Genomic DNA, 18,844 nt, shown 5'->3' with positions numbered 1-18,844 from the left:
TCACCTCTTCCCACATGATCCAGTTTTGAGTATGACGTCGTTTTTTCTATTATTTGACATAGTGACCTAGTTTTTGAGCTCATGTGACCCAGTTTTGAACTTGACCTAGATATTATCAAGATAAAAATTCTGACCAATTTTCATGAAGATCCATTGAAAAATATGGTCTCTAGAGAGGTCACAAGGTTTTTCTATTATTTGACCTATTGACCTAGTTTTTTAAGGCACGTGACCCAGTTTCAAACTTGACCTAGATATCATCAAGGTGAACATTCTGACCAATTTTCATGAAGATTTCATGAAATATATGGCCTCTAGAGAGGTCACAATGTTTTTCTATTTTTAGACCTACTGACCTAGCTTTTGACCGAACGTGACCCAGTTTCGAACTTGACCTAGATATCATCAAGATGAACATTTAGACCAACTTTCATACAGATCCCATGAAAAATATGGCCTTTAGAGAGGTCACAAGGTTTTTCTATTATTTGACCTACTGACCTAGTTTTTGATGGCACGTGACCCAGTCTCGAACTTGACCTAGATATCATCAAGGTGAACGTTCTGATTAATTTTCATGAAGATCTTGTGAAATATATGGCCTCTAGAAAGGTCACAAGGTTTTTCTATTTTTAGACCTACTGACCTAGTTTTCGAAGGCACGTGACCCACTTTCGAACTTGACCTAGATATCATCAAGGTGAACATTCTGACCCATTTTCATGAAGATCTCTTGAAATATATGGCCTCTAGAGGTCACAAGGTTTTTCTATTTTTAGACCTACTGACCTAGTTTTTGACCGCACGTGACCCAGTTTCGAACTTGACCTAGATATCATCAAGATGAACATTCAGACCAACTTTTATAAAGATCCCATGAAAAATATGGCCTCTAGAGAGGTCACAAGGTTTTTCTATTATTTGACCTACTGACCTAGTTTTTGAAGGCACGTTACCCAGTTTCGAACTTGACCTAGATATCATCAAGGTGAACGTTCTGACCAATTTTCATGAAGCTCTTGTGAAATATATGGCCTCTAGAGAGGTCACAAGGTTTTTCTATTTTTAGACCTACTGACCTAGTTTTTGATGGCACGTGACCCAGTTTCGAACTTGACCTAGATATCATCAAGGTGAACATCCTGACCAACTTTCATAAAGATCCCATGAAAAATGTGACCTCTAGAGTGGTCACAAGCAAAAGTTTACGGACGCACGCACGGACGGACGGACAACGGACGACGGACGCCGCGCGATCACAAAAGCTCACCTTGTCACTTTGTGACAGGTGAGCTAAAAATGTGAAATTAGGTCACTAGGTCAATGTCAGGGTCAAAGTTTATTTCAGTGCACTAAACTATGCACGTGGTCCAAATTTGAAGGTTGTAGCTACAGAAATGTGAAAGTAGGTCACTAGGTCAAAATCAAGGTCAACTCATATCAAGGTTCATCTTGCCACTCAAAACCATACAATCATGTGGTCCAAATTTGAATGTTGTAGGTTATTGACAAGAAGTTTTTAAAAGCTTTTCCCTATATAAGTCTATATGAACAATGTGACCCCCGGGGCGGGGCCATATTTGACCTTAGGGGGATAATTTTAAAAAACTTGGTAGAGAACCACTAGACGATGCTACATTACAAATATCAAAGCCCTAGGCTTTGTGGTTTGGACAAGAAGATTTTCAAAGTTTTTCCCTATATAAGTCTATGTAAACCATGTGACCCCCAGGGCGAGGCCATATTTGACCCTAGGGGGATCATTTGAACAATCTTAGTAGAAGACCACTAGATGATGTCACATACAAAATATCAAAGCCCTGGGCCCTGTGGTTTTGGACAAGAGGTTGTTCAAAGTTTTTCCCTATATAAGTCTATATAAACTATGTGACCCCCGGGGCGGGGCCATATTAGACCCCAGGGAAATAATTTGAATCATCTTGGTAGAGGACCACTAGATGATGCTTCATACCAAATATCAAAGCCCTAGGCTCTGTGGTTTTTCCCTATATAAATCTATGTAAATTATAGAAATAAATAAAGGGCCATAACTTACTAAAAACTTGTTGAACCAGTCTGATTTTCAGGGGGACACAACTAGGGTACCAATACATCATTCTGACAAAGTTTGGTCAAAATTCCCCTGGTAGTTTCTGAGGAGATGCGATAACGAGAAATTGTTAACGGAGGACGGACGGAATGACGGACGGAAGGATGACGGACCACGGACGCAGAGTGATTTGAATAGCCCACCATCTGATGATGGTGGGCTAAAAAGTTACTAAATAAGCTATTTATAGTAACATAAAAGGGAAGTAATTAAACAAGAGGACCATGATGGTCCTGAATCGGTCACCTCTTCCCACATGACCCAGTTTTGAGTATGACATCGTTTTTTCTATTATTTGACATAGTGACCTAGTTTTTGAGCTCATGTGACCCAGTTTTGAACTTGACCTAGATATTATCAAGATAAAAATTCTGACCAACTTTCAAGAAGATCCACTGAAAAATATGGTCTCTAGAGAGGTCACAAGGTTTTTCTATTATTTGACCTACTGACCTAGTTTTCGAAGGTACGTGACCCTGTTTTGAATTTTACCTATATATCATCCAGGTGAACATTCTCACTAATTTTCATGAAGATCCACTGAAAAATATGGCCTCTAGAGAGGTCACAAGGTTTTTCTATTTTTATACCTACTGGCCTAGTTTTTGACCGCACGTGATCCAGTTTCGAACTTGACCTAGATATCATCAAGTTGAACATTCAGATCAATTTTCATGAAGATCCATTGAAAAATATGGCCTCTAGAGAGGTCAAAAGAATTTAATAATTTTAGACCTACTGACCTAGTTTTTGACCGCAGTTGACCCAGTTTCGAACTTGACCTAGATATCATCAAGATGAACATTCAGACCAACTTTCATACAGATTCCATGAAAAGTATGGCCTCTAGAGAGGTCACAAGGTTTTTTTATTATTTGACCTACTGACCTAGTTTTGATGGCACGTGACCCCAGTTTCAAACTTGAACTAGATATCATCAAGGTGAAAAATTTTGACCAATTTTTATGGAGATCCATTCACAAGTATGGCCTCTAGAGAGGTCACAAGGTTTTTCTATTTTTAGACCCAATGACCTAGTTTTTGACCGCACATGACCCTGTTTCGAACTTGACCTAGACATCAACAAGATGAACATTCAGACCAACTTTCATACAGATCCCATGAAAAATATGGCCTTAAGAGAGGTCACAAGGTTTTTCTATTATTTGACCTACTGACCTAGTTTTTTAAGGCACGTGACCCACTTTCGAACTTGACCTAGATATCATCAAGATGAACATTCAGACCAACTTTCATACAGATCCCATGAAAAATATGGCCTCTAGAGAGGTCACAAGGTTTTTCTATTATTTGACCTACTGACCTAGTTTTTGAAGGCACGTGACCCACTTTCGAATCTGACCTAGATATCATCAAGATGAACATTCTGACCAATTTTCATGAAGATCTCATGAAATATATGGCCTCTACAGAGGTCACAAGGTTATTCTATTTTTAGACCTACTGACCTAGTTTTTGACCGCACGTGACCCAGTTTCGAACTTGACCTAGATATCATCAAGATGAACATTCAGACCAACTTTCATACAGATCCTATGAAAAATGTGGCCTTTAGAGAGGTCACAAGGTTTTTCTATTATTTGACCTACTGACCTAGTTTTTGACGGCACGTGACCCAGTTTCGAACTTGACCTAGATATCATCAAGATGAACGTTCTGACAAATTTTCATGAAGATCTTGTGAAATATATGGCCTCTAAAGAGGTCACAAGGTTTTTCTATTTTTAGACCTACTGACCTAGTTTTTGAAGGCACGTGACCCAGTTTCGAACTTGACCTAGATATCATCAAGATGAACATTCTGACCAATTTTCATGAAGATCTTGTGAAATATATGGCCTCTAGAGAGGTCACAAGGTTTCTTGATTTGCCAGAAGTGTGTAAATGATGTCACAGCTCCATTCTTGCCAATCTCGCGAGGGTAGATATTGGGAAAATGGCTGCGCACTGGGTCCAATTATTGTGCAATATTTGTGAACATTTAAACGTCCGTTTCTCTTTACTAATTTTGTATTCGACATAAATTTTATCGTGCAGCTACTATTTAAAGTAGTTTTGATGAAAAGAAAATGATTTATGACCAGGCCTTCCGATCACTTTAAGTATTTGAAACTATACTGGTTCGAGTCGTAAATTCGGCCAGGTTGTAAATATTCGGCCACCCACTTTAAAGCTTTTTTCCCAGCCAGATGCTTGAGAACACATCTGTGTCATCATAAGCACTTGCGTTAGCAACAAAGTCGGCATAAAACAACAAGTTGAGGTGAATAGAAAAAAGTTGTCCTTCCCTAAAGTTGTGTACTCTAAATAGCAAGTATTTTGTCTCGCGGGTCGCATAACGTCATCGCACGTGCTTGTTATGCTGAGGCGCGGCAAGGGTTAATTCAAATCTAAACATTACAACACGCAAAGAACATGCGCTAACTAGCATAAAACGTGTTAAAACCAAGTAAACGAATATATTGTCCCTCAACGTCATTGAATAATTCCATGTCTACGTTGTTTTTTCATGTTGATGTCATTTCCTTTTGAATTATCTGTTATGGGGCCGAAATACGTTTATGCTTTGCCTAGGAACGCGCATTTATAAAAATGTGTTAACAGCACGTGAGCGCGAGATTCTCTTTTAATTCTCCTGTTGAAACACCCAGAAAAGTGACAAGAACAGCAGTTTTATGCTAGAATGTGTGATAAACAGTGACGTAAAAATTAAACTACGTCATAACGGTGTGAGAAGGATGACAGGCGCTTTTTAAATCTCTGTTGGCAAATATTTACCATGAAGTATGTTATTGAAAATTGATTGCAGTTTGTTGAAAAAGAACGATTTTGGCTGTAGCATTGATTTATTTACAAGAAAATGTTGAAATTATAACCAACTTTATGTTTAAAAAGTGGCCGAATATTTACAACCTCTAGAAGGTAAAATGTGGAGGCTCAACCTGTCCGTTATCTTAACCGCGGTTGTATTGTTTACCATACTGTTAATGGCTGTTAATGATAACAATCAATGTTGATTGTATCAAAGCACATATGGTAGAAATTTTGTACAAATCAATGGTATAACGGGAGAAATATTCATGAAAAACCGCAAAAAGTGGCCGAATTTACGACTTGAACCAGTATATAAATATAAATAATGCAAAACACTAGGATGGAGATTTTCTCTTAAAAACACATGTTTCACAATACTACTTAATTTAATGTGGTTCGCGGTATTCCTACGAAAACTTCGAAGTATGAGATATAAGACTCATATTAGGTCTCTATGTACTAACATCTCCTGCTTTTTGTTTTGAGAAAAACTAAAATCATTTTGAGTCCACATTTCCTTTGGGGAGTGCCACTTGGCAGCATATGTATTTTTCAAGGGAAATCGCCGTTTTTCTGTAATATTAAGTGCATTAAATTGAATGTTATAACATTTTTTCAAACTCAGGAATATAGCTAAATTCAATGTTATTGTTTACATGTTGCGTTTTGTAAATTATTTAATTTGGAAAATGTATAAATATTAAAAGAGATATCCGTAGTAGGGATATCCGTAGTAGGGGTTGGGGAAAATAGCGAAAATATTTAATGTATTTCATGACCGTTTAGCTGAAATAAAATACAAGAGGGCCCTATATCGCTCACCTGAGTACCATTGCTTTAACCAAAAACAAAAAGAAAAAATTCTTACAAGGTACAGATATGTCAAAATACACCTAAAAATTGGAGGTACCGTCCATGTTGTACCACAGAAAAGTGGTCTCAGTTTTTCCCTACGGCCAATAATAAACAAGAGGACCATGATGGTCCTGAATCGCTCAGCTATCCCCACATGAACCAGTGTTGAACTGAGTATGACGTCGTTATTTCTATTATTTGACATAGTGACCTAGTTTTTGAGCTTGTGTGACCTAGATATCATCAAGATAAAAAATTCTGACCAATTTTCATGAAGATCCATTGAAAAATATGACCTCTAGAAAGGTCACAAGGTTTTTCTATTATTTGACCTAATGACCTAGTTTTAGAAGGCACGTGACCCACTTTTAAAACTGACCTAGATATCATCAAGGTGAACATTCTCACTAATTTTCATGAAGACCTTGTGAAAAATATGGCATCTAGAGAGATCACAAGGTTTTTCTATTTTTCGACCTACTGACCTAGTTTTGACCGCACATGACCCAGTTACGAACCTGACCTAGAAATCATCAAGCTGAACATTCTCACCAATTTTCATGCAGATCCATTGAGAAATATGGCCTCTAGAGAAGTCACAAGGTTTTTCTATTTTTAGACCTACTGACCTAGTTTTTGACTCCACGTGACCCAGTTTCGAACTTGACCTAGATATCATCAAGATGAACATTCTGACCAATATTCATGAAGATCTCATGAAAAATATGGCCTCTAGAGAGGTCACAAGGTTTTTCTATTTTTAGATCTACTGACCTAGTTTTTAACCCCACGTGACCCAGTTTCAAACTGGACCTAGATATCATCAAGGTATCCATCCTGACCAATTTTCATGAAGATCCATTGAGAAATATGGCCTCTAGAGAGGTCACCAGGTTTTTCTATTTTTAGACCTACTGACCTAGTTTTTGACCCAATGTGAACCAGTTTCAAACATGACCTAGATATCATCAAGGTGAACGTTCTGACCAATTTCCATGAAGATCCATTGAGAAATATGGCCTCTAGAGAGGTCACAAGGTTTTTCTATTTTTAGACCTACTGACCTAGTTTTTGACCCCACGTGACCCAGTTTCGAACTTGACCTAGGTATCATCAAGGTGAACATTCTCACCAATATTCATGAAGATCTCATGAAAAATATGGCCTCTAGAGAGGTCACAAGGTTTTTCTATTTTTAGACCTACTGACCTAGTTTTTAACCCCACGTGACCCAGTTTCGAACTTGACCTAGATATCATCAAGGTGAACATTCTGACCAATTTTCATGAAGATCCATTGAGAAATATGGCCTCTAGAGAGGTCACAAGGTTTCCTATGTTTAGACCTACTGACCTAGTTTTTGACCCCACATGACCCAGTTTCGAACTTGACCTAGATATCATCAAGGTGAACATTCTGACCAATATTCATGAAGATCTCATGAAAAATATGGCCTCTAGAGAGGTCACAAGGTTTTTCTATTTTTAGACCTACTGACCTAGTTTTTGACCCCACGTGACCCAGTTTCGAACTTGACCTAGATATTATCAAGGTGAACATTCTGACCAATTTTCATGAAGATCTCATGAAAAATATGGCCTCTAGAGAGGTCACAAGGTTTTTCTATTTTTAGATCTACTGACCTAGTTTTTGACCGCACCTGACCCAGTTTCGAACTTGACCTAGATATCATCAAGATGAACATTCTGACCAACTTTCATAAACATCCCATGAAAAATGTGACCTCTAGAGATGTCACAAGCAAAAGTTTACGCACGGACGGACGCACGGACGGACGACGGACACCGCGCTATCACAAAAGCTCACCTTGTGAGCTAAAAAGTCACTAAATAAGCTATTTATAGTAACACAAGAGGGCCATGATGGCCCTATATCGCTCACCTGTTATCATTGCACTTGAGGACAAGAAGGTCCTCAGTAAAAATATTTAAGTCCAAAGGACAGGAACAACAATGGGAAGAAATTTAACCAAAAGAAAAAACAATTCTTACAAGGTACAGATATGTCAAAATGCACCTAAAAATTGGAGGTACCATCCATGTTGTACCACAGAAAAGTGGTCTCGGTTTTTCCCTACGGCCAATAATAAAAAAGTTCCTAAAAATAAGCTATTTATACTAACGTAAAAGGGAAGTAATTAAACAAGAGGACCATGATGGTCCTGAATCGCTCACCTCTTCCCACATGACCCAGTTTTGAGTATGACGTCGTTTTTTCTATTATTCGACATAGTGACCTAGTTTTTGAGCTCATGTGACTCAGTTTTGAACTTGACCTAGATATTATCAAGATAAAAATTCTGACCTTTTTCATGAAGATCCATTGAATCACAAGGTAACCTTGTTTTTCTATTATTTGACCTATTGACCTAGTTTTCGAAGGTACGTGACCCTGTTTTGAATTATACCTAGATATCATCAAGGTGAACATTCTCACTAATTTTCATGAAGATCTCATGAAAAATATGGCCTCTAGAGAGGTCACAAGGTTTTTCTATTTTTATACCTACTGGCCTAGTTTTTGACCGCACATGACCCAGTTTCAAAACTGACCTAGATATCATCAAGGTGAACATTCAGATTAATTTTCATGAAGATCCATTGAAAAATATGGCCTCTAGAGAGGTCAAAAGATTTTTCTAATTTTAGACCTACTGACCTATTTTTTGACCACAGTTGACCCAGTTTCCAACTTGACCTAGACATCATCAAGACGAACATTCAGACCAACTTTCATAAAGATCCCATGAGAAGTATGGCCTCTAGAGAGGTCACAAGGTTTTTTTATTATTTGACCTACTGACCTAGTCTTTTAAGGCACGTGACCCAGTTTCAAACTTGACCTAGATATCATCAAGGTGAACATTCTGACCCATTTTCATGAAGATCCATTCAAGGGTATGGCCTCTAGAGAGGTCACAAGGTTTTTCTATTTCAAGACCTACTGACCTAGTTTTTGATCGCAGTTGACCCAGTTTCAAACTTGACCTATATATCATCAAGATAATCATTCAGACCAACTTTCATACAGATCCCATGAAAAATATGGCCTCTAGAGAGGTCACAACGTTTTTCTATTATTTGACCTACTGACCTAGTTTTTGACCGCATGTGACCCACTTTCGAACATGACCTAGATACCATCAAGATGAACATTCAGACCAACATTCATACAGATCCCATAAAAAAAATGGCCTCTAGAGAGGTCACAAGGTTTTTCTATTATTTGACCTACTGACCTAGTTTTTGAAGGCACATGACCAAGTTTCAAACTTGACCTAGATATCATCAATGTGAACATTCTCACCAATTTTCATGAAGATCTCATGAAATATATGGCCTCTGGAGAGGTCACAAGATTTTTCTATTTTTAGACCTACTGACCTAGTTTTTGATCGCACGTGACCCAGTTTCAAATTTGACCTAGATATCATCAAGATGAACATTCAGACCAAACTTCATACAGATCCCATGAAAAATATGGCCTCTAGAGAGGTCACAAGGTTTTTTTATTATTTGACCTACTGACCTAGTTTTTTATGACACGTGACCCAATTTCAAACTTGACCTAGATATCATCAAGGTGAACATTCTGACCAATTTTCATGAAGATCCATTCAAGGGTATGGCCTCTAGAGAGGTCACAATGTTTTTTCATTATTTGACCTACTGACCTACTTTTTGAAGGCACGTGTCCCACTTTCGAACTTGACCTAGATATCATCAAGATGAACATTCTGACCAATTTTTATGGAGATCCATTCACAAGTATGGCCTCTAGAGAGGTCACAAGGTTTTTCTATTTTTAGACCTACTGACCTAGTTTTTGACCGCACATGACCCTGTTTCGAACTTGACCTAGATATCATCAAGATAAACATTCAGACCAACATTCATACAGATCCCATGAAAAATATGGCCTCTAGAGAGGTCACAAGGTTTTTCTATTATTTGACCTACTGACCTAGTTTTTGAGGGCACGTGACCCATTTTTGAACTTGACCTAGACATCATCAAGATGAACATTCAGACCAACTTTCATACAGATCCCATAAAAAATATGGCCTCTAGAGAGGTCACAATGTTTTTCTATTATCTGACCTACTGACCAGTTTTTGACGGCACGTGACCCACTTTCGAACTTGACCTAGATATCATCAAGGTGAACATTCTGACAAATTTTCATGAAGATCTCATGAAATATATGGCCTCTAGAGAGGTCACAAGGTTTTTCTATTTTTAGACCTACTGACCTAGTTTTTGACGGCACGTGACCCAGTTTCGAACTTGACCTAGATATCATCAAGATGAACATTCAGACCAATTTTCATACAGATCCCATGAAAAATATGGCCTTTAGAGAGGTCACAAGGTTTTTCTATTATTTGACCTACTAACCTAGTTTTGGATTGGAGGTGACCCAGTTTCTAACTTGACCTAAAAATCATCAAGATGAACATTCTGACCAATTTTCATGAAGATCCCATGAAAAATATAACCTCCAGAGAATTCACAAGGATTTTCTATTATTTGACCTAATGACCTAGTTTTGGACCGCACGTGACCCAGTTTCAAACTTGACTTAGATATCATCAAGGTGAACATTCTGACCAATTTTCATGAAGATCCTGTGAAAAATATGGCCTCTAGGGAGGTCACAAGATTTTTCTATTTTTTTTAAAACGTACTGACTTAGTTTTGAACACATGTGACCCAGTTTCGAACTTGACCTAGATATCATAAAGGTGAACATTCTCACCAATTTTCATGAAGATCCATTGAAAAATATGGCCTCTAGAGAGGTCAAAAGGTGTTTCTATGTTGAGACCTAGTGACTTAGTTTTTGACCGCAGTTCACCCGGTTTCAAACTTGACCTAGATATCATCAAGATGAACATTCAGACCAACTTTCATACAGATCCCATGAAAACTATGGCCTCTAGAGTGGTCAGAAGGTTTTTTCTATTATTTGACCTACTGACCTAATTTTTGACCGCATGTGACCCAGTTTCAAATTTGACCTAGATATTATCAAGATGAACATTCTGACCAATTTTCATGCAGATCCCATGAAAAATATGGCCTCTACAGAGGTCACAAGGTTTTTCTATTATTTGACTTTCTGACGTAGTTTTTGACCGCACGTGACTCAGTTTCGAACTTGATCTACATATCATCAAGATGAACATTCTGACCAATTTTCATACAGATCCCATGAAAAATATGTCCTCCAGAGAGGTCACAAGTATTTTCTATTATTTGACCTAATGACCTAGTTTTGGACCGCACGTGACCCAGTTTCAAACTTGACTTAGATATCATCAAGGTGAACATTCTGACCAATTTTCATGAAGATCCTGTGAAAAATATGGCCTCTAGGGAGGTCACAAGAATTTTCTATTTTTAGACCTACTGACCTAGTTTTGGATCCCAGTTGATCCAATTTCGAACTTGGCCTAGAAATCATCAAGGTGAACATTCTGACCAATTTTCATGCAGATCCCATGAAAAATATGGCCTCTACAGAGGTCACAAGGTTTTTCTATTATTTGACCTACTGACCTAGTTTTGGATTGGACGTGACCCAGTTTCTAACCTGACCTAAAAATCATCAAGATGAACATTCTGACCAATTTTCATGCAGATCCCATGAAAAATATGACCTCTAGAGAGGTCACAAGGATTTTCTATTATTTGACCTACTGACCTAGCTTTTGACCGCAGTTGACCCGGTTTTAAATTTGACCCAGATATCATCAAGACGAACATTCTGATCAATTTTCATGCAGATCCAATGAAAAAATCGGCCTTTACAGAGGTCACAAGGTTTTTCTATTATTTGACCTACTGACCTAGTTTTGGACCGGATGTGACCCAGTTTCGAACTTGACCTAGATATCATCAAGATGAACACTCTGACCAATTTTCATGCAGTTCCCATGAAAAATATAACCTCCAGAGAATTCACAAGGATTTTCTATTATTTGACCTACTGACCTAGTTTTTGAAAGCACGTGACCCAGTTTCGAACTTGACCTAGATAGCATCAAGATGAACATTCAGACCAAATTTCATGAAGATCTTGTGAAAAATATGGCCTCTAGAGTGGTCAGAAGGTTTTTCTATTTTTAGACCTACTGACCTAGTTTTTGAAGGCATGTGACCGAGTTTTGAACTTGACCTAGATATCATCAAGATGAACATTCAGACCAACTTTCATACAGATCCAATGAAAACTATGGCCTCTAGAGTGGTCACAAGGTTTTTTCTATTATTTGACCTACTGACCTAATTTTTGACCGCATGTGACCCAGTTTCAAATTTGACCTAGATATTATCAAGATGAACATTCTGACCAATTTTCATGCAGATCCCATGAAAAATATGGCCTCTACAGAGGTCACAAGGTTTTTCTATTATTTGACTTACTGACCTAGTTTTTGACCGCACGTGACCCAGTTTCGAACTTGATCTACATATCATCAAGATGAACATTCTGACCAATTTTCATACAGATCCCATGAAAAATATGTCCTCCAGAGAGGTCACAAGTATTTTCTATTATTTGACCTAATGACCTAGTTTTGGACTGCACGTGACCCAGTTTCAAACTTGACTTAGATATCATCAAGGTGAACATTCTGACCAATTTTCATGAAGATCCTGTGAAAAATATGGCCTCTAGAGAGGTCAGAAGGTTTTTCTATTTTTAGACCTACTGACCTAGTTTTTGATGGCATGTGACCCAGTTTTGAACTTGACCTAGATATCATCAAGATGAACATTCAGACCAACTTTCATACAGATCCAATGAAAACTATGGCCTCTAGAGTGGTCACAAGGTTTTTTCTATTATTTGACCTACTGACCTAATTTTTGACCGCATGTGACCCAGTTTCAAATTTGACCTAGATATTATCAAGATGAACATTCTGACCAATTTTCATGCAGATCCCATGAAAAATATGACCTCTAGAGAGGTCACAAGGATTTTCTATTATTTGACCTACTGACCTAGCTTTTGACCGCAGTTGACCCGGTTTCAAATTTGACCCAGATATCATCAAGGCGAACATTCTGATCAATTTTCATGCAGATCCAATGAAAAATACGGCCTTTACAGAGGTCACAAGGTTTTTCTATTATTTGACCTACTGACCTAGTTTTGGACCGGATGTGACCCAGTTTCGAACTTGACCTAGATATCATCAAGATGAACACTCTGACCAATTTTCATGCAGATCCCATGAAAAATATAACCTCCAGAGAGGTCACAAGGATTTTCTATTATTTGACCTACTGACCTAGTTTTTGAAAGCACGTGACCCAGTTTCAAACTTGACCTAGATATCATCAAGATGAACATTCAGACCAAATTTCATGAAGATCTTGTGAAAAATATGGCCTCTAGAGTGGTCAGAAGGTTTTTCTATTTTTAGACCTACTGACCTAGTTTTTGAAGGCATGTGACCCAGTTTCGAACTTGACCTAGATATCATCAAGGTGAACATTCTGACCAACTTTCATTAAGATCCCATTAAAAATGTGACTTCTAGAGTGGTCACAAGCAAAAGTTTACGCACGCACGCACGGACGGACGCTGCGTGATCACAAAAGCTCACCTAGTCACTTTGTGACAGGTGAGCTAATAAAAACAAGAGCACTGCAATGCAGAGCAATATACACAAAGCAAAGTCATATATGACCTTTGACCCCTAAGTGTGACCTTGACCTTGAAGCGACTCATCCAAAACATACGCTCTGCACGCCGCCTCAGTGTGGTGAACATTGTCAAGTTTCTTTGAAATCCTTCAAGCAGTTCAAGAGTTACAGGGCGGACACAGCAAAGTCATATATGACCTTTCACTCCTAAGTGTGACCTTGACCTTGAAGCTAGTCATCCAAAACAAGCGCTCTGCACATCGTCTCAGTGTGATGAACATTTGTGCCAAGTTTCTTTGAAATCCTTCAAGCAGTTCAAGAGGTACAGAGCAGACACGAAACACAGCCATATGACCTTTGACCCCTAAGTGTGACCTTGACCTTGAAATGAGACATCCAAAACATGCGCTCTGCACGTCGTCTTGGCGTGGTGAACATTTGTGTCAAGTTTCATTAAAATCCTTCAAGGGTTTCAAGAGTTACAGAGCGGACACGAAATTGCTAACGTACGGACGCACGCACAGACTGACGGACACCAGGACCATAACATAATACGTCCCTTTGGGCGTATAAAAACACATGGGATGTAGAAAGGGTACTGAAATTCATCAGCGATTTAGGGATAAGTGAAAATACAGAGTTCACAACTTTAACATACAAGTTAGTGATACTGTTAGGATTAACAACTGGCCAAAGATGCCAGACTATCTTGTGTAGATGTTAGAAATATTGAATTTATAAATGATGGTGTAAAAATTAGGATTGGTGATATATTAAAGCAATCCAGTGCTAACAAGCACCTGGAGGAAATTTTCTTGAAACAGTTTAAATAAAATGAAAAATTGTGTGTTGTTGAATGCTTACGTCATAATTTGACTGTTACTAGTTCCTTTAGACAGTCTACCCAACTGTTTGTAACTTTGAAGAAACCCCATAATCCAGTTACAAAATCCACTATAGCAAGGTGGATCAAAACATTGCTAAAATTTGCAGGCATAGACATGACTATGGATTCAAACCTCATAGTGTAAGAGTGGCTGCATGTAGTGCAGTTGAAGGACATATACCTATTGACACAATATTGAAAACTGCTGGCTGGACACGAGAAAGTACTTTTAGAAAATTCTATGACAGGCCAGTAAAGTGCAGTGATGACTTTGATTATACATTATTATCTAAACTTGAGGAGAAATGAAACAATGTTAGGTTTCTGTGTCTATAGTAGTACTTGAGATCTAGACAACTTTTTTGCCAAACAAGTATATCTGTATTTTACTAAAATGTTAATTAGTAACACAACAAAGAGTTTTATATTTAGTAAGCACGAAAAATCAGTTGCTAAAATTTGTGTTTTCATTCTTTACAGTTTTGTTGTCATGTTGTATGTACATAACAAATTAAAATATCAATGCACCAGAAAATATTCTAAAGATATTAGCATGCAAACGTACTCTCAGCGGGCATAATATTTTATGCTGTTCTCAACATGTCTATAAAGTTTCCTGAGGATCAAACAAACACTAGTTACTGTTGAAGTGTAATTCGAACATTTCTTTTGTATCCACTGCCACAGAATGGACGGAAAAAGTCAAATATGCAAGCTACATTATATCTCGTCACATACAGAGATGCATAATGATTGTGTCTTTTCTATACAACTACTAGTGAGACCTATAGCTTTAGTGCTGTGCTTCCGAGAAATCTACCCTTGCCTATTATGTTTTGAAAGATTTTCCCAAAAATTTACAATAACACTTACCTGTAATAATTTCGTTTTAGCATTCTGCGCATCGGTATTAGCAGACAGATATGCAGGATCTGACAGCAGATTCTGTAAGACACTAAAATACTGTTGTAGATCTATATCTTCAATCTCTAATTGCGGGGAATGTCGAACTGTTTTGCACACCTCTCTACCCTGTAAACAAATATTACAAAAGAATGGTTTCAGAAACAAAATACAACTTGTATATAAATGATTCAACTCGCAAATATTTATTTCAAGGGGATGCATTTTTCATATGTTTCTGTCGTGTTTTTTGTTGTTTTTATGAAGACTGCAGTCAAATGTTTTTCAAATTCGATAATATGTAAAGTGACAAGCCTGTTGTAAATAATCGTTAACGCTCGTTTTTCCATTCCACACTTCAAGGAAATTGATGTAAATCTTTAAAATATCTTTATAGTTTCCTTTGGGATTTGAGACAAAGTGCGAAATGGTAATATTTGTGTTGAGTTATACTAAGGAAAATCAAACGACCTTGATCTTTTTACCTGTAAGTGTGAACTTGAGCTTTAAGTTTGTGGCCTTGGTCGTAATAAAGAACATAAATGTATAGTCCTTTTATGGCGTTTTTTGCTGCATGTAATTTGATTATCAATCAATGCATGGAAAAATTATTGACTGGATTAAAAAGAAGACAAAATTTTTGATGTCTAAGAGTGATTTGACCTTTGCACCAAGGCCATGGATTTAGGAACACATCATTTTGTTATGAGGAGCATTTATGCTAAGTTATATGACTCAATTGATGGCAGTGTTACCGACCGGGTAAGTACAAGATGGACCGTAGGAATAACTGACTAACAGAGGGATAATGCACAAACAAATGACTTCGGAATACAGTGGAAAAGATATCTGACAGTTTAAAGGTATACTAGACCCAAATTTCATATTTGAAACATGAAAAAAATACTACCAGTAGTTTATGTAAACATAGAATAGACAAATTTATTTGTATTTAACACTGCTATGAATTTGGTTATTAACAGTACACACTGTATATATGTACAGCTGAAAGCAGTATAAATGTGTACTATCATAAACAAGAGGACCATGATGGTCCTGAATCGCTCACCTGTCCCAACATGACCCAGTTTTGAACTGAGTATGACGTCGTTTTTTTTCTATTATTTGACATAGTGACCTAGTTTTTGAGCTCATGTGACCCAGTTTTGAACCTGACCTAGATATCATAAAGATGAACATTCAGACCAACTTTCATACAGATCCCATGAAAAATATGGCCTCTAGAGAGGTCACAAGGTTTTTTCATTATTTGACCTACTGACCTAGTTATTGACGGCACGTGACCCAGTTTCAAACTTGACCTAGATATCATCAAGGTGAACATTCTGACCAATTTTCCTGAAGATCCATTCAAAAGTATGGCCTCTAGAGAGGTCACAAGGTTTTTCTATTTTGAGACCTAATGACCTAGTTTTTGACCACAGCTGACCCAGTTTCAAACTTGACCTAGATATCATCAAGATGAACATTCAGACCAACCTTCATACAGATCCCATGAAAAATATGGCCTCTACAGAGGTCACAAGGTTTTTTTATTATTTGACCTACTGACCTAGTTATTGATGGCACGTGACCCAGTGTCAAACCTGACCTAGATATCATCAAGGTGAACATTCTGACCAATTTTCATGAAGATCTATTTAAAGGTATGACCTCTAGAGAGGTCACAAGGTTTTTCTATTTTTAGACCTAATGACCTAGTTTTTGACCGCAGCTGACCCAGTTTCAAACTTGACTTAGATATCATCAAGATGAACATTCAGACCAACTTTCATACAGATCCCATGAAAAATATGGCCTCTAGAGAGGTCACAAGGTTTTTCTATTATTTGACCTACTGACCTAGTTTTTAATGGCACGTGACCCAGTTTCGAACTTGACCTAGATATCATCAAGGTAAACATTCTGACCAATTTTCATGAAGATCTTTTGAAAAATATGGCCTCGAGAGGTCACAAGGTTTTTCTTTTTTTAGACCTACTGACCTAGTTTTTGACTGTACGTGACCCAGTTTCGAACTTGACCTAGATATCATCAAGATGAACATTCTGTCCAACTTTCATAAAGATCCCATGAAAAATGTGACCTCTAGAGAGGTCACAAGCAAAAGTTTACGCACGGACGACGGACGCTGTGCGATCACAAAAGCTCACACTGTCACTGCATGACAATTGATTATAAATGCAGCTCAATATAGACAATTTATTTATATATTTAGTGAAGCTGAATATATTTGATGAGGATTATCTGCATTTGAAGTAAATATCTTAATATAAAAGTTTTTTAAGTGCATCTTTCTGCGCAGCCGACATTTTCTATGGAAAACTGAAGTGAAGCCAACATTTGTTGAAACATGTGACAGATGATCTTAAATATGAAAAATCTTGAATGAAATAACATTTTTGATAAGTTTTTGCAGTAATCAAATGTTGATACTGTATTATTGTGGCAAGTATCATGCCTGACAGGTATCTTGCCATTTTTGTGTGTATTTTCACATCGCATTTTAGTACAAAGACAGTGTTGTTCACATAATGTAAGACAATTGACTAAGTACTGATTATAAGACAATATCACCTTTCAGATTATTTAGTATTCAGTTACAGAAAGAATTAAGAATTTTTAAAACTTTTTTTTAACTTCTAGCAGATATACATGTAATCAGTTTGGTCAGGTTCGCGCCATTTTTCGTCCGAACAGGTGTTGTATTCAAGTGGTCTTAACATAAAAATTAGGCTGGTGACCCATACATTTTTATGCTCACAATACAATTACTTATACACAAGAAAAACAGGAAAAAATTCTATGAAACGTTTTTTTTTCAAAATTTAAAAAATATTCTTCACTACGGGTATTTTTCATTTGTATCCATTATTGTAAGGATATAGTATTACAAATATGACTATGATATCAAATAAGTATAAAAATTATAATAAAATCTGTAAAAAGAATAAACCTTATTGTGCTGTCTTCATGTATATTTTGCTTGGTATTTATAAACAAGAGGGTCAAGATGACCCTGGATCGCTCACCTGAGTAATATGAGCTACCCCATACAGAAGAAAATGGCCTGCCGCGTACTCTTGCTGTGTACATAATTACAGCGTATTTGACGCGTACATGATGTGTACTGAAATCAAGGGCTTTAAATAGTACGCAGGATATACACCGCACATACACAGATAGTACGTTTGTAGTACACTTCTGACATGCAAATGAGCTCTGCCGCGTACTACTTGCTGCGTACATGCTGTGGACTACATAGTACACAGGATGTACGCTGGAGGAATCTAGTAGGCGGAGAAATAGTTCGCAGCATGTACGCGGCACATACACTTTTCACATGCAAATGAGCCTGCGGTGTACTACCCCTGCGGCGTACATGCTGTGTACTCCTGCGGCGTACATGCTGTGTACTCCTGTGGCGTACATGCTGTGTACTCTTGTGGCGAAACTGCTGTGTACAGGTTTTACTGTGCATGTGCAGCCTTTTCTAGATCAAACAAAATTCAGAATTTGACAAAAATTCCTGTTCCACTCAATAACTTATTC

At 37.5% G+C, this 18,844-nt stretch overlaps 1 protein-coding gene across 1 annotated transcript in view; it reads right to left on the bottom strand.

Annotated features, from left to right (window-relative positions):
- Positions 1-15,241: 15,241 nt before the first annotated feature.
- LOC128553229 (uncharacterized protein CXorf38 homolog) overlaps positions 15,242-18,844 on the bottom strand; it is a gene marked incomplete at its 3' end in the record, with an annotated part of 34,539 nt that continues 30,936 nt past the window's right edge. Inside the window, exon 3 of the mRNA XM_053534354.1 lies at positions 15,242-15,400. Within this exon, the coding sequence (XP_053390329.1) occupies positions 15,242-15,400 (159 nt within the window). The remainder of the gene's footprint in view (positions 15,401-18,844) is intronic.

Source organism: Mercenaria mercenaria, unplaced genomic scaffold (genome assembly GCF_021730395.1).
Source record: "Mercenaria mercenaria strain notata unplaced genomic scaffold, MADL_Memer_1 contig_3610, whole genome shotgun sequence".
In the NCBI taxonomy this organism is placed as follows: Eukaryota; Metazoa; Mollusca; class Bivalvia; order Venerida; family Veneridae; genus Mercenaria; species Mercenaria mercenaria.
The sequence above is the reverse complement of the archived record's forward strand: the minus strand, read 5'-3'. Positions and strand labels throughout refer to the sequence as shown.